Here is a 17444-nt window from a genome sequence, read left to right on the forward strand (position 1 = left end):
TCCGCTTAAGAAGTTTGTACCTAGCTATCCCTGTCGTGAATAAAATGGTAATGCTTTGTATTCTTGGAAACCGCATAATATATATCCCGTTGCGAGACCCAGTAGTTTTCTCTCCATCCGCATTATGCGGAATCAATTAAATTTACAAAATGCATTGTTTAAGTAGGCAGAAATATGTTTAAAAGTACACTAATCGTTATTTAATTATCTTCGTTCTTTGTAATTTCTCAACAAAGGGTTTTAGAAATCTGTATAACAATATTAACCCTCGTCAATGAAAAAATAAAGTATTTTCAATATCATGTTAAAGTGTATCTAAACAAATTTTATAAAATATGTTTATTTTAACTGTAAAATCGAGAAAATTGCAAAAGATATTGAAATAGAAAAACAACAATGGCTTTCTAAATAACCGTGCACGATGGTCGAGGTTGAATCTCGAAAAACGCATTGTTTGAGTAGGCAAAAACATTTGAGATACACTAATCGTTTATTAATTGCTTAAGTCTTTTCTTTATAATTTCAACAAAGAGTTTATAACAGTCTAGTCAATGAAAAAATAGTTTTATTATTTTTGTACATTGTCTTAAATTTTATTGAAAATTTTTTTATAAAATATGTTTATTTTAACTGTAAAATCGAGATGGAAAATTGCAAAAGATATTGAAATAGAAAAACAACAATGGCTTTCTAAATAACCATGCACGATGGTCGAAATTCAATCTCGAAAAACGCATTGTTTGAGTAGACAAAAATATATTTGTGAAAGTACACTACTAATCGTTGTTTAATTCTTTTCGTTTTCTTTTGTTCTTTGTTATTTCAACAAAAAATTTATAACAGCCTAGTCAAAAACTAAAATATTTTTTAACATTATATTAAATTTTATCTCAACTATTTTTTTATAAGATACGTTTATTTTAATTGTAAAACGAGATAGAAAATTGCAAAAGATATTGAAATAAAAGAACAATAACGGATTTCTGTAAATAATCGTGCACGATGATCAAGATTTAATCTTAATGCATTATCTAAAATAAAAAATGTGTTTATATCTTTATACTTCTTTTCACAGCTTTTTCCCCAAATTCAGATTTGTGTACTTTTGCAAAAAATAAAACTTTTAAAAATCTTTTTCGTCAATAAAAAGACACGTGCCTATTCGTTTAAATAAAAATTGTACACAATGTTAAAAAATATCTTGTTTTTCGATTCGTCAGATCTTTACAACTGTCTTAATTCATTTACAATAGTGATAATTAAAAATAATCATTAACAGGAAAATCCGGAATCCCTAGTAGCGACTCGGTAATTTACACACACAGGAGTTAAATTCAAGCTTGATAAATTATCGGAAAGGAAATTATCGCTGCACGCGGCAGGAAACCTATAATTTTCTCATGATTTCTCTTAGAAATGCCTACTAATGCCCGCTAATCATGACACACATTAATCTATTTATTACGAAGAAGTGAAACTATCTACCAAAAGCTTTCTCGGAAGCGATTCGAAAAATTTCGATCGGTCGACGAAGGCCGGCGATACATTCGTTCGGCACGCGGTCGGTCGTAGGTCCCGCGAATCGAATTAGCCGCGTGCTTCCCCGGGCATTAATCCGAGAAAGAGAGAGAGAGAGAGAGAGAAAGAGAGAAAGAAAGAAAGAAAAAAAAAGGCAGCGAGACCCTTCGGCCCGCGACGAGGTAAATACCTGCAGGACGGGTGGCGAGCGGGAGCATATTGCCTGCTGCTTGGCGGTCAGGTGCGCGTTCTTACAGTTCTTTTCGGCACTCGCTGGACCGATCACACCCGCGCCGGCGATCTGCGTCTGCGGGTCGACGCCGCTCCCTTGGTTCGAGCCGGATGTCAGCCTCGGCTCCAGCCCCAAGTACCTATAAAAGCCAAAACACGCGCATCTTGAAATGATATAATGACTCGACTATACATATATATATACTATATCGAATGATTAATTTAATTAATTTTCGCTTCATCGCACACGAGCTAGGTGCGCCGCTAAATAGTGGGTCATCGCGAATGGATGGCGTATCGAAGCTATGCGTACCTCTTTCCAACGATATTTCGTTCGAAACGGATACTATTAGTTTTTCAATTAGTCATGGTTATATAATTATTAACTATTAATCATGACTGTACCTATATAATTATTGATCGAGAAGCAGAAATCGATAGTCATACTCGATCAATTATATTCGCTGGGAATTTACGCGCGGCAATTTTAGCGCGTGGTGCGTTGAAACGCGCGATCTACGACGACGGCGTCTTTCGTCGCGAACGCTTTGGCGCTTACCACCTCTGATTTTGATGCCAGACCAACCGTCCGGATCCAAGGTAAGCCGGCGCCGTCCGTTATCGAGAGAACTCGGTGGCCGACGCGCCGTGGATCATCTTACGGGACACGATAAAATATCTTACAACGATATATACACGCCGGAATGGAGAACCGCGCGCGCGAGCTACCGACACTACGAGAAGATACTCTCCTCCGTGACGAACCACCTATAATTAGAGCAGGTATTCGGGTGAAAATTATAGAGGGGGAGAGGGTCCGAGAGGATGAGACACGGGGGGTGAAATGCGGCCAGGAGGGGACGGGAGGGAACGCGGGATACGGGGAGGACGAGAGAAGCCGTAGCCTCGTCGTGAACAAAGTCGGAAGGAAAGCCAAGCAAGTGAGTCAGACTCTTCAACCAAACTCTCTCAAACTATTGGTAATTTTATTTTAATCTGCTTTTAAAGATCCTTTATTTTTATTTCTTTGATTAATCGACAGATCCCAATTCACATATTTACCTATAAATATTTAATATAAATAAACCTATAAATATTTAATATAAATAATGCTTTTCAATTTTAATATAAATAAGAGAAGAAGATATTTATCTATTAAATTATATTATTTTTATTAATGAAATGTCACGAATAAAATATAAAAATATATAATATAAAATTGATTTTTAAAATCGAGTAGTTTTTTACTCTAAACTTATGGTAGAATTTTCTGTGAATTATGTAAACTTTGACAAGATGAGAAGATAATAAGACTGTATTCTTTAATAATTTCAGCAGAATTTTATTTTGATAGGATTTTAACTCTGTATCCAGAATTATTTTATATGTAAATCATTTTGTCGACTGAGACTCTATAATTTAACAATTTATTCGATTCTTTTAATTTTTAACGTGTGAGTTTAATGCGTAATCGTTAACCCGAGCTCAAATTAATTTACCGATAATTGTGTCGGTACCTAATAGCAATTTCATGAAATGCAAATCGACAACTGTCTCGACTTGCTTGGTACCCTTAAACGCTAGGCGATCTCGTTCTCTTAAAAGCCTCGAAGCGTCGGCTTCACAATGTTTTCAATTCTTTCGGCTCGAGGGGTTCGATTAGTAGCACCGTACAGACACGGACAACGCTCGTTTACATGGTAAATCTTAATGAGAATCGAGGGTGTGGTTTTAGGGCTCGGAAGCGCTCCCAGCTGCCCTTAGGATACTAACGGGAAACAGACGGTGGTCATGGTGTATCGATATGAGAGAGCGAGGGTCGTTCGAAAAGTGGCTAAAATGCATTCGCTATTTGAATAATTAACATTAATGATACTCGCAATAACTATAAATCTAATCATGTCCAATCATAATCTTTTTTACTTTTTCGCGAGACATTATAGTATAAAATCATATCATTTCTTTCTTTAATTACGAATATCTCTGCAGGAAATTGACTGAAAAATATGTATCAAATTTATTTATCATTCAATATTTTTTATCATTATATAATAATTGAATGAAAAATACATATTAAATTTTTTATCTCAAAAGTGTTTCGAATCAGATTCGACGTTAAAAAAAGAAATGTAAATTATTATTATTTAAAACGATATAAATTATTATTATTTAAAATATTATTATTTTTTTTAAAATGATATAAATTATTATTATTCAAAGTGACATTTTAAAGAAAAAAAATAGCAATCATAAATTCCAAATTATATCTTCGATAAAGGCACGAGTGTTTAGAAGAAACATGTAAGCACTTATTCGCGAACCGGATACTTTTGTTCGCGTCCGTTTTCCAAAGCACCCGTCAGTCGTAAAGGAGTCGATGATAGTTTTGGTCCAAGTCGCAGCTTTTGACTAGGGACCACGACGCTAGCGATGTAACGTTTATTATTTATTTGCGGCCGAGAATACAGACGCGGTGCCGGCTGATGCCGGCATCAGCAGTCAGCGAGACTCGTCAAGACTCCGGAGTCGACCCGCTATTTCAGGTTTGTTTGGATACGGTTTACGACCCTTCCGAGAGCGCGTTTTACGGATACTCAGCGGCGAGAGATCCTCCTCCGCCTCCCCTCGTCCCCCTTTTCGTTTCGGTATGTTATCTTGTGTACTCGGAGATGTCGTGGCACTCCTCGTAACCGGGATTACTCTCCGCGAGAGATCGAAACATTCCTAACAGACGCGTTCGATCTTCACGACGAGTCGATGAAGTAACCCGAACGCGCGGCGTTTCTGCGGCTGCATCGCGAGAAACGGTGTTTACGATAAGGATGAGCCTCTCGTCAAACAGTCGATCTCTCCGATCGAAACAGTCTCGTCCGAGATATTGCCGTCAAGATAAAGAGAAGCGGACGCTATTTCCCATAATGCTCGCGAAGCGCTCGACATCCGACACTCGACGATACTCTTGTTCTGGTAAAAATGCCGGGTACAAATCTCCATCTCGAACATATCTGACTTATATTTAAAACGAAATATTAAATATAAAAATATAAAAATCAAAGTTAAATATAAAAATAATAAATATTAAATATAAGTTATAAATAGTTATAAATATATAAAAGTTAAATATAAAAATATAAAAATAAAAGTATCTTTCAGAGAGTTTATTGTTATATACGATAGATATCGTGTCTCTTAAAACGCCTTAAATATATCATGGAGCGATATATTATCGTCGTCAATTTTTAACCACTTGGCTTGCTTCAAATACTTTAGGCTTATCTTCGGTTTTGTAGCGACCGCTTTAAAATTTTGATGCTTTCAAGGCGCTAGATTCTTCAATTCTCAGAAAGTCCCGCTTTAAAACAATCTATATCGACGATGGTAATCGACAGCATTGTAAGCGGAAGCGACTGATTGTTCAGATAACCGATATAGTTTTGCGGCGAGCACTCACAAAATCGATATCGGCTGATCGGTTAAAGCGGTCAAGGACGTAACAGCCGGGAAACGAACGATGGGGAGGGACCATCGCTTTCTGCTTATAATCTTTTGTCCCTACAAGAATTGACTCACACACACTGATTGAAAAAGATGGAAATTTTGTTCGATACAGCCAACATTTTACAAATTTTTTAAAATACACCCAGCAAAAAAATATATTTATATTCTTTATTTGTCAAATCCTTTTTATCCTAATAAATTCTAAAATTTTTATATTATAATCTCTCGTTGTATAAATATCCAAAATTTTTACAAGCTTTAAGAAATTCTTGTATAACTTTGAACATATTATATTTCATTGCAAAATTATATCGAGAGAATATCATTCCTGAAAATACGCGTGTCGAATAATTTGTTCATCACTTGATTTTGTCAAAAAACTTGTTTTTAAAAGCCAATATTTTCATCATAAAATATATTTAAAAAAAACCTATTCCGAGTGAAAAGGGATAACGCGCTCATCGTAAAAGAGACAAGCCCGCATTGAAAGGAGAGGGGGAGGCAAGAATGATAAAAGGGCAAGCAGAGGCAAAATAATTGCACAAAGCGCCGATATGAAAGAAATAAAATCCATATTCAGGTTCGCAGGCACAGGATGTATCCGGTACACCCGCGAAGGAGAGAACCATCGAGCGGTCTTCTCCTCTCCTCTATTCATGTGCCCGAAACGAAAGGCGAGCTTAGAGACGGAAGGGGGGACGAGGCGATCCCGCGGTTCAACAACGACGAAACAACTGCGATTATTATATTATTACTCGAAAGCGCGGTATCGCGTTGCCGTCATAACCACGTCGGGGCCGTCCTTTGTTCGTGTGACAGTGATAGGGCCCATTTATGTCGAGAACACTCACTCACAGCCGCCGATATAATGGCCGGATAAATTCTACGAAAGCCTACAATACGTCGTAGGTACGTCTCGTCGTCATATTAACCCCCTTCCTCCCCTTCCCCCTCGCGGAAGAACGACGGGAACGGAGGGATATGCGTCAGGGTGAACGCGAGCGCGAATCATTGAAGCGAGCGCCGGTACACGATCCGAAACTTTGCCTCATTCTAATTAGTATCGATTACCGAAAGGAGAGTCCCTCGTGCGTACACGCACTCCTCGATCTCACCCTCGCTGTGTAACAGCAACGAGCGAGGGGAACAGGCGGCATACGTGTGTATATTCGCTCGAGGATATTTGCCCGCGGTAATTTTTCGACCGCGTCAACGGATTGACTTGACCTCCGCAGACTGCGGTACAGCTAATGCGAGGGGGTACAAGGGATAACGAAAGGAAACCTATCGCTCCCTCGGGCTAAGAGAGCACTAATTAGAGCGGTTAAGATAGGAATGCCGTGGTGCGTGTGTCTACAAAGATTTTTTTTTATAGCAAAGAACATTTGGTAGTGAATTTGGACATGTATTTTTAATATTCTTTCTTAGAAGAAATATAGAATTATGAATTGCTTTTTATGAATTCATTTTAAAATTATCTCACACGTTCACACAAATTTAAATTAGAATGAAATTAAACCTTGTTTTCTACGGAAATTTTAATTATATTTAAATGGAATAATTTTGAGTAAATTTTGAATATTATTTGGCTCTTACTGCCGTTGTTCCTTTGTATTTATGTTTAAATTTTTAGAGCCATATATTTATTAATATGTTAATTTTGAATAAATTAAGTTTAAGACGAAGAATTTTACATTTCCGATTATGTGTTATTTTCTTTGTAGGTATTTTAATTTCACGTATTATTATAGAAAGATTATTAATTCTTTATCGAGATTGCTCGTGTGTGATGGAACTTAAAATTTTTACGTCAGCTAATCCTTTCGGATTAATCAGCGTAGCACGAGATGTATAGCAACGCGAAACATTCATCCTGCAAAAGTGCTCGTTATTTATCCGCTTTTCTCTCGCGTCTTGAATCGCGTAAACAAATGTGCGAGCGTGCAGTGTGTCAGTAAGAGATTGCTTCCGCCAGGCAAACTGCCTCCAAGTTCGTGACAAGGAAACGTTGGCAACGGTCCCTGCTCATGATGAGCTTCGGACATGTAGAGAAGCTTAAAATATGAGACGCATATTTTTTCAGATGTACCTTATCAAGGATTTGAGCTTTTAACGGATTAGAGAAATCCTTGGAATTAACTCTCTGATACATGTGATTCTAATATTTTCATATATAATCCCTTGTACATATAAATAAAACGCATAAGAAGATATCTCTGAAATTTTATGTTTCGCGTATATTTTAATGACTTTGATCACACGTATCGGAATTTGAGCCTTTCGTAAAATTTGTATACGAGGGACTTAATCTTTTCAGAAAATCAAAATGTAGGAGAACAAGAAATGCGCGAATATTTATATCTAATAAAGAAAATAAAGTACACTTTACATCAGCGTCTACTAAAAAATCCGTCGAATGTCGTCGCCGATAAATATCGTTTCGATAAATCTCTCTCGCACGCGATACATCAATCTGGCTTACGTTCTCCGACTCAATACGGATATCTTCATAGCCGTAGTGCGAAAACAGCTCTCCCCCATGTTGGTTCAGGCTTTCGTTGCGCCGGGTTAAGGGTCGTTCACGCGTGAAACAAGGAGCCGGTGAGTACCCTGGCAGGATCTTAACGCTCGGTTAGACAAATGTTGTCGGATACCACGATAGTTGCATTAGCATATTGCGCACCGTGCGATTTGCATTTCAGAATGCTCATGAAATTGGAGGGGAGAAGGGGGCGGAGGAGAAGTAAGATATACTTGCATTTTCTAATTACGTTGCCAAAAATAAATACGTCACACGGCAATATAATTTCGATTTAGGTGAACGTTAAATTCGCATTCATTAATGAAAAGAAAATTATGGCATAACGTCAATATTTTTAACAATTAAAAATCTATGAAAAATAGCAAAAATATTCGTCATTTCAGACAGCAATAATACTTTTTCATTCAGAGAGATATTCATATAATTCGAAAAGTATCATAATTTAAAAACGCGAAAGGATAATTTTAGATCTTTTCTTTCTCTTTTTGTATGCGTGCAATTTTTTATGATTTATGAAAAATCAACTAGCGGATCTCTTTTCTGAAAAAGAATAACGACTTTGCAAAATTTGCGCTGCTTCAAAAGGAAAAAAAAGTCACGACACGAGGAAAACGTTGTAACGAGCACGGTAAGAGAGTAATTAACGCTGAGAGATCAGAGTACCAACACGCGTGATGAGGCGCCACGCTGATCTGCAGTGTCTATATGACAGACATTGCAGGCGACTGAAAATAAATCAAGGCATTTTCCTAAAGCGCTTTACATAGAGGCCTTCATTTTCAAAGCAAAAAGGAAGAAAATGTCGGCAATCCTCCATAAATATCCCACCTCTACGTACCTCTCCTCTCTAGCTATGTCCGAAAATAGTCGAGAGAGTTCCCTCATAACTCTATAAGTATCTATTTTGAACATTAATTTGATGAAAACTATGTATTTATCATATGGTTCCATATATAATTAATATTATTAAAAATTGCTCAATTACTTATATTCCTCTGCATCATATTTATCATATCTATTTATGCAAAACTATTTACTGCATATATTATTTATTAATTATTAATTATTTATTATATTCAATTAATTTAGGCTATTATTCTTTACCGATTTTTGTTCTACATTAATTATGTATTAATATCAATTATGTTGCACACATTAATTATATATTTGATTATGCTGGAAGATAACATATTCAATGTTAAATAAATAAAAAAGTTAAATGCATTTTTGAAATTATAAGATTTTCAAAACAATTTTAAGTGTTTTCTCACTTGCCACACATGCATACATGTTCATGAGAATTTTTTCCAACAGTAATCATTAACTCTTTCTCTCTCTCTCTCTCTCTCTCTCTCTCTCTCTCCCCTATCTATCTCTAAATCTTGATTTTTTCTCTTTCCGAAAAATTTAATTTTGCGTTGCTCGCGACGATCGTGAACAGCGGGAGCGTTTCCGCCCGTATGTATGATTTTGCCACTCATCTCGCGCGTACGCCGGCTATTTCTGACACACGCGACGACGTCGGCACGTCGATTCCCCGGTTGCGTCAGAAGCGGTCATAGATCCGGTATTCGCCGCATCCACGCGCGAATTATTGAGTACAAGTGTGGGTGTCGGCCAAGTATCAGCGAGAGCGCGCGATTCATCGCGTACGCGGGAGGAAAGAGACGTCGTCTTGTTGGTGATCGTTAATTCTTGTCGCGCGCGTCCTACCGCTTTGATCACGCGAGTATGCTAATTGTCACTCGCCGCCCACTCACCGCGAAAAAAATGACGAGAAAAAAATCATGATGGGAGAGAGAGAGAGAGAGAAAGAGAGAGAGAGAGAGAGAGAGAAGAAAAATCGGCAAAACGAAATGAGAAGGAAATAATGACAGAGAGACTAACGAGGAAAAATATCGATAATATTAAATGTTCAATTATCGAAGAATAGATTAGTTATTGCAATTTAAAAACATTTTATTTTAAATATATTTTCTTTTAAATTAATATTTAATATTCAGTGTTATATGTATATATCTATACATATCTATACATATTGTACGATTGATAAATACACAGAAAAAAAGGACATTCTTGTTTTGAAAATATATTTAGTTTTAACATGGAAATCTTGAAATAAGATTATGTCGCGTTAATTTAAACAAAATATAATTGCTTGAATAATTGCTTACATGAATGAAGCCATTTTATATAGTTCAATCGAGAAAAATATATTCTTATGATTTAAGATTTTCTTGAATGGAAAAGAAGCAATGTTAGAATAGAAAATAACATTTTTAAATCAAAGATTATAATTTTCTTAAAGTAGAATTAAATAATTATATATTCTTGAGGTGACAATTACAATATTAAAATAAGACGATAATATTGTTGAAATTTAAAATTATTAAATTCTTTTAAGAAGATTAGAAATTGTTGTGTATATACGAAACAATGAACGTGTTAGTTTAAGTATATAAGTTTTGATTTGACACTTCTTTTTTTTCTGTGTATGGTAATGAAACGTCTAATTTAAATTTTAATAAAATTTGTTGTTTGTATGGAAAAAAAATTTTGCATAATTTATTCAAGTAGCAATAAAGCATCTTTTTTGCATTATTTTTGGATTATTTCGGTATTAATTCTATATATATATCATATTATATAACATAATGATATAAGTAAGTCATTAAAATGATAAAAGAATAAGTAATTTTAGAGATAAGAAATAATAAATTAACAAAATTATATTAAATTATATTAAATTATAAATTATTCACTCTAATTGTCTGATGTTTTTTCCGGGGCTTCTTTCTCTTGTTTATCTTCTCTTGCCTCTTTCGTAGCACGTCATTCATTCACCAAAATACGGTTAATTATGATCGCACGCACTAATTACAGGAAATACAATGAATCTCACTTTATATTACATTTATTATACAACACTAAGGCCGGTATTCATAGTCCGGTCTTACATTTAAGATCATCTTAAGAATTCATTCAACCAATCAAATAACTACAATGCAGTCATTGATTGGTGGAATGAGAGCTTAAGACAATCTTAAATATAAGATCGGACTATGAATTCCGGCCTAAATACATACGCACGGAAGAATGCGAAAATCATGTATTACGTGTACGCGTACTTTGAAAAATAATATGACACATAATTTTACATTGAGGAATCTTACCGCTGTGTTGTCACTTTTGCCGCGTGAATGATAGTGTTTTTTTGTTGCGTTCGTAGTATCGCGCGGCGTACCTATACTGTTTACAAGCGGTCACCTTGTTATCATTCGCGTAGCGACGCCCGAGGTAGTAGCACGAAATTTCTCACAGTGTGTCGTCGTATTATCTTTCCGAAGTGCGTGATTTTCACACTTTCTCGTATAGCGTGCGATTAACGTCGTATTGTGAAGTGTATATTATCGTCACATTCATTAGTGCGCGTGTGATTGTAACTAATCATGTTTTTCGAGTGACTGTCGAGTGAAAGCAGCAAAGGATAAACACGCAAAAGAATAGAAAAGACATCGGAGGAGGCATCAGAGCAATCATGAAGTGAGTAATTGATAACTTTTATTGAGTAATTTATTAATTTATTGTATTGTTTCTTACTTGTAAAAGCACTCTACGAATATAAAACTTTAGAGCTCATCAATCACAAATTATATTTAAACGGTAATAAATTCATTCGTAATAAATTATACTTATTCGTAAATTGCATATCATATGATTGTATAATAATATTAATAGTTTAATGATAGCGTACCTCGAAATCTTTTAAGACTGGTTTCTGTTAGGAAAAGTCAAACATATCCGGCATAATTGAGTGTAAATTTATTTTTGATTTTTGAAAAGTATTTGTGCTTTGTATCATAATTAAGAAACAATGCATATAAATTAATGAAAAAATGTTTCGTTAAAATTATGACTTATTGTGCATACATCTTATAAATAAGCCCCAATAACGTTACATCTCATTTATTATTATTCAGATATGATATCAATATAAAAAAAAATGTAAAATTATTGCACATGCGCTTTTTTCTTGCAAATAAGATGTCGTTTTTTGCACAAATAAGTTACTTATTGAATAGCAACCGCTCTGTTGAAATGAAAAGTGAAAGATTGACTAGAGTGGAGGGCTTTGGCACTCTCAACCGCCGTGTATATATGACTCCGATGTGAGACACAACGTATACAATCGCTGACACAGTATTTATTCTGTCTCGTATGTGTCGCCGTATGTGAAAGTACCATTCATACCTTCTTTCCGTTCTCTTTGCTCTCGCCGTATATACACGTATGTATATACCTTGGCTAAGAAGACAATTATCTCGCAGGCAAAGCTCGGCAAGTGGCGGTGCGCTTTGTGATCTTTCGCCGCCTTCCTCAAATCTTCGAAACCATTTCGTTAATACGGACCCATTATTGGCTTGTGGGGATTTACACGGGCCGCATATAAGATAGTCTAAAACCCAGCTCGGGCGTATATTTTTCGCGTGGGAAATTTATGCGAAAACGCATCGACATTACCACTCATATTTTAATCATTTAAATTCTGAAAATATTATGCATTAATAAATATTTTAATTACAAATGTCTTATTTAGTTTACAAAAAAAATAATAATAAAAAGGTTTCTTTTATATAAATGTTACTGATAAATTTATAAATAATATGAAATAAATTTTCGTAAATAATGCTTAATATTTTTAGAACCTAGATTTTTATGGAAAAATTTATTGTTATTAACAGAGAGTGCATTCCAAATTGCATAAAAAATTAATTTCACATTATTAGGCCGAAATTATTCGAATTGTTTAAATACTACTACGGTAATTTCAATGCGTTTGCGAGCACAAAACCACAGTCACGCTGTATCTTCGATGTGCAGTTTTTTGTTTGCTTGCCGGGAGGGATCAAAGCGATGCAAGTAACGCTGAGAATAATCGTCGACAAATAGGAAAATAACTTTTGCGCATACAGCCGTGCTCGATAAATCTCCGGTATATAACCCGAATAAAATGTAAACGTAAAATAAAATTATATAATATCACAAATCACATAAATCTGTGTCAACTTGAGGTTCAAAGAGATTTCAAGCAGACAGAACTTTACGATTTTGAATGATCCTACGAATAACATTTAATAAAATCAGATACATACAAAATTTATCGTACATTTAACCATAAAGTGTCATTGATATTAGATTATCGCGCATAAAAGCAAGTATGTGCAAGTATCATTTATAACAATTCCCAAATCTATCGGATATTTTAAACTCCTGCGACAAATTCGAAATCGATTTCTAAAATAAACATTTTGCGACAGCTCTCGTTAGTTGGGACAATTTTCTATATCTATCATCATATTTCTAATTCCTTATTTTATTTAGTCATATTTAGCGTGAATAATGTATGATAGTCAAAAATAAAATATTATTTCTATGCGATCGAGATTTACTTGTTCCTAAAATTAAAGAAAAACATTTTATATGAATATTATTCGCATCGATCCTTACTAAATTATAAGCGAATGATTGAAATCGGCGCATTTCCGATATGTTTTCATACTGATAGAAATATGGTAATAAAAAGATAGCAAAAGGAGCGCGCGCAAAAATCGAACCAAGGAATCCGAGGCTAAAAAGCAGAGAGAATAAGAGCTCGGCTCGCGCACTGAATGGAAGAAAGCACGAGAGAGAAAGGAAGAAAGGGACCTTCGGCTAAAAGACGTAAACATAGGTACATGGGCTATTGAGCCTCCCCGAGTTGGTACAACATGAGAAAGTCTGATTAGCTCTTTCGTTTCTTATTGGAAAACTTTCATTGCGGCTACGTCGTCGCGTCGGGGAGGCAGGAGCTACCGGGAGAAATTCCATCTCAACGGAAGCGGCTCAATTTAGCAGAAAATTCTTTATGCTTTCTCCCAATTACCCCAGTGTTTACCCTCTAAACCGGATCTCTCTCCTCGCCCGCCCGACCGCCGTTCGCCCTTTCCTTACGTATGGATTTTCCGCTTATTAAGCCATTGTCTCCCTGATCCGAGAATCTGGCCAATCTAAGTCCGCGGAATCGAGAAATCGTGACATTGTAATTTCTTGCCATTTTGCGAGCGAATGAAAGGAAAATTAGAAACTTCGATCATATCATGTTCAATATAATAACAAAAAAGAGCAACTTGTTTATTATTTACTAAATTTATAATTAAATTCATCTTTTTATATATTTGTTTTCTTAAAATATTTTTAAGAAAACAAATATACACTAAAATATTTACACTAAAAAGGGCTATAATAAAAGAAATAAAAATTCTTCTGGATTAGAAAGTTTTATTAACTGTCAAAATATACGATCATAAAAATTTTCTTCATTTTTTCATAGTTTCTTTAACAAAGTTCCTATTCAGAAAAAAAACCTTTAAATCTACCGATGACTACAACCTAAGGGACGAGAATATTTTATGTATATATGATTCTGTGCATGTCGTCGCTTGTATTCTACGCAAGACACAATAAAGAGATAGGTTTCTCGAAATAAAAATCCGTCTTAAGATGCGTAAATGTACAGCAGCATCGTGCACGTTTCTAAACGAACGCCCTCGCTTTTGGCGTCACTTCAAAGACAAGATTTTTCGGAAGCGTACTTTATCTTTGACGGTCAGCTTCGCAGAGAACGACCGGATGTATACGGGGGTTTTTTTTGCAGCGCGAGTTCGTTTTTTTATTCTCACATATCTGAAAAATATACGTTACTCGTTCCGTACAAACTTTATCATTGCGATGGATTAAATTACGGTACGTTTATGCTCATTTATTTACAACTTTTTTTTGCAACATTAATTTCACGCGTTCGCCCAGTGGTAATTGGAAAAATTATTTCATTATCTCATTACAGACAGAAAAATTTAAATCATTTATCATTGACTTGTGATAAACGAAAAATAGAAAAATTATATAACATCAAGGTTTCGTTAAATAGTACTCTTGCAAAAAATTCAATATTATTTAATTTCACGCAGCGGTAATTAGGGCGAGATAAGGGATCGACTTATTTTTATTACAAAAGATTATTTAACCACACTGTGTTTCGTGTGCGAACATTATAATCCGCAATTTTTATATCGTAATTTGTGATCACATCGGTGAACGGCCTACTTTATAAATAAGTTACTCTTTTAATACAATAAATTCAGACCATCGATTCTTTTTCTGCATTCTATAACATTTTTATGTATATTAAAACGGTAGATTTTTATAGATATATATGTATAATTAACATTGAGAGACAAGTGACGTTTTATCGATAATAAAAATATAAGTATAAAATGAATATATACAAATAATACATAATAAATATTATTATAATAAATATTATATATAATCTTAATTCATTTGATTTCGTAGAATAGGCTTGAAATGAATATATTTAAAATGACAATAGAAAGAAAGACTTTCGAAAGTCCATCGATATTTTTTTAATCGCCCTTTACCCTATTCAACGAGTTATCATATCGGTCGATCACCCAACGTCATGCTCGATCGCGCTCTCTCTCAAGACTCAATATCGTAACGGAAAATCACTATTTGAATTATGTGCTCATATACGCGTACCAATTTGTATACATAGCTATTATGTATAATTATTTTTAACTATTATGTATAACTATTTTTAAAAAATATCAAATACAATAAAATACTCACCTGTGTAATATTAACTCGGTTGTAGTGTTATTAAACAAAAAAAATCTTGTATAAAATTATCATTTGAACTATTCAGAAATGTAATCCAAATTAATCATCTTATTTTCAGACAAAGAGATCTAAATCGTTTATCATGTAATGACAACAATTACGTGGCTTTGTTAAACAATTTTCTTACTTTTTCAAGCCTATTCTACGAAATCAAATGAATTAAGATTATATAATATTTATTATAATATTTATATATATTCATTTTATACTTATATTTTTATTATCGATAAAACGTCACTTGTCTCTCAATGTTAATTATACACATATATCTATAAAAATCTACCGTTTTAATATACACAAAAATGTTATAGAATGCAGAAAAATTCGATATTTAACTTATTAAGAATGTACACGTAATATTTAATATCAAGTTTTCTCGTTTTCTTTCTGAACAGAATATTCCATGCGAGTTTCGTACCGACAAAACTCGGAATCGGACTGAGCCGCAGTCCTCTCTAAACACGGTATACGTAGCTATAATTTTATCAGTAGGTTTTGCACGCGCGCGACTAAACGTGTCGCACGAAACTCGGAGCACGCTTCTAAGCGTGGCTCGGTAAGAGCTCCGAACGTGTGTCGTAGGCATACAGTGCCGAGTCCCCGAGGTCACGCAGCCCCAGGTCTCAGTGGAGACGCGGCATTTTATGGTGAACGCGTTTTATTGCTCACGGCTGCTGCCGCGACCGAGTAGTCGGCGACGTTCAAAGGCCGAGGCGGAACAGTAAAGGCTAGTTTAACGGTGCTAACAGCGACCACAACACGAAATGTATTACTATACCACCGGCGCGATCCCTGCCGCTCCCTTTACCTCGCCCGTTCGCACCCATCACTCCTCGGGTCTGTCCCTCCCCGCGTGCTTCCTACCTGACATCCCTGTCGATAGCGCGATAATTTACAATCGCGCGCGTGAGTTCAATTAAATTTTCCAAGGTGATCGGAGCTCTCGCAAGTGACTGGCTTCGGAAAGAAATAGATTTGTGGTAACTCTTGGAAAAGCGTGGAAAGTATATGCTTTATATCTTCCCTCGATTTATAAGAGAAGAGAGAATATTCAATTTTATATTTATTTTCTTAAGGGGGAATCTACTTTAGAAGCCAGAAAAAAGGATGATTTTTAAGAAATTTTTTTCTAAAGGAAAAATAAGAGTTACGTTTTTGAAACTTTTAGTACGTTTTATACAATATTTGAACATTATATACAAATTTTTTCAATAAAAAAAAGTTAAGTTTTCGTTAAATAATTTAATGTTAATTTTCGTGTTTCGTCATCGGAGTTTGCGTCACTGTGTACAGCATAGTGTCTTCAATTCTTGTCTAAAACAAAAAAACCAAGTATATTTTTAATTTTTATACAATTTTATCCTAAATGAACCAAAAAAAATTTTAAATAAGTTTAAAAATTAAATTTCTGTGTCATTTTTATACTTATTTAAAATTTTTTTTGGTTTATTTAGGATAAAATTGTATAAAAATTAAAAATATACTTGGTTTTTTTGTTTTAGACAAGAATTGAAGACACTATGCTGTACACAGTGGCGCAAACTCCGATGACGAAACACGAAAATTAACATTAAATTATTTAACGAAAACTTAACTTTTTTTTATTGAAAAAATTTGTATATAATGTTCAAATATTGTATAAAACGTACTAAAAGTTTCAAAAACGTAACTCTTATTTTTCCTTTAGAAAAAAATTTCTTAAAAATCATCCTTTTTTCTGGCTTCTAAAGTAGGTTCCCCCCTTAAATGTAGATAGAGAGAGGATACATGTGTCGCAGAGGAATATGTATAATTCTGATTTTCCATCTTCTCACAAAGTAAAGAGTAAATTCGTCATATCAAGGAATAAAGGGCAAGATGCGACATCTCGACCTTCGTACAGGAAACGGATCGAGTTTATAAATAAGCACAATTT

The 17444-nt window shown here is 34.7% G+C and overlaps 2 protein-coding genes across 2 annotated transcripts in view; one reads left to right on the forward strand and one right to left on the reverse strand.

Moving 5' to 3' along the window:
• The window catches only part of LOC105259399 (protein Wnt-1), a 40880-nt gene that overhangs the window by 6795 nt on the left and 16641 nt on the right, over nucleotides 1-17444 (reverse strand). The window contains exon 2 of the mRNA XM_011271301.3: nucleotides 1709-1889. Within this exon, the coding sequence (XP_011269603.1) occupies nucleotides 1709-1889 (181 nt within the window). The remainder of the gene's footprint in view (nucleotides 1-1708; nucleotides 1890-17444) is intronic.
• Nucleotides 11082-17444, forward strand: part of LOC105259397 (neurotrimin) — a 46179-nt gene continuing 39816 nt past the window's right edge. Inside the window, exon 1 of the mRNA XM_011271298.2 lies at nucleotides 11082-11332. Coding sequence (XP_011269600.1) covers nucleotide 11332 — 1 coding nt within the window. The 5' untranslated portion in view covers nucleotides 11082-11331. The remainder of the gene's footprint in view (nucleotides 11333-17444) is intronic.

This window comes from Camponotus floridanus, unplaced genomic scaffold (genome assembly GCF_003227725.1).
Source record: "Camponotus floridanus strain SB8 unplaced genomic scaffold, Cflo_v7.5 scaffold14, whole genome shotgun sequence".
Classification (NCBI taxonomy): domain Eukaryota; kingdom Metazoa; phylum Arthropoda; class Insecta; order Hymenoptera; family Formicidae; genus Camponotus; species Camponotus floridanus.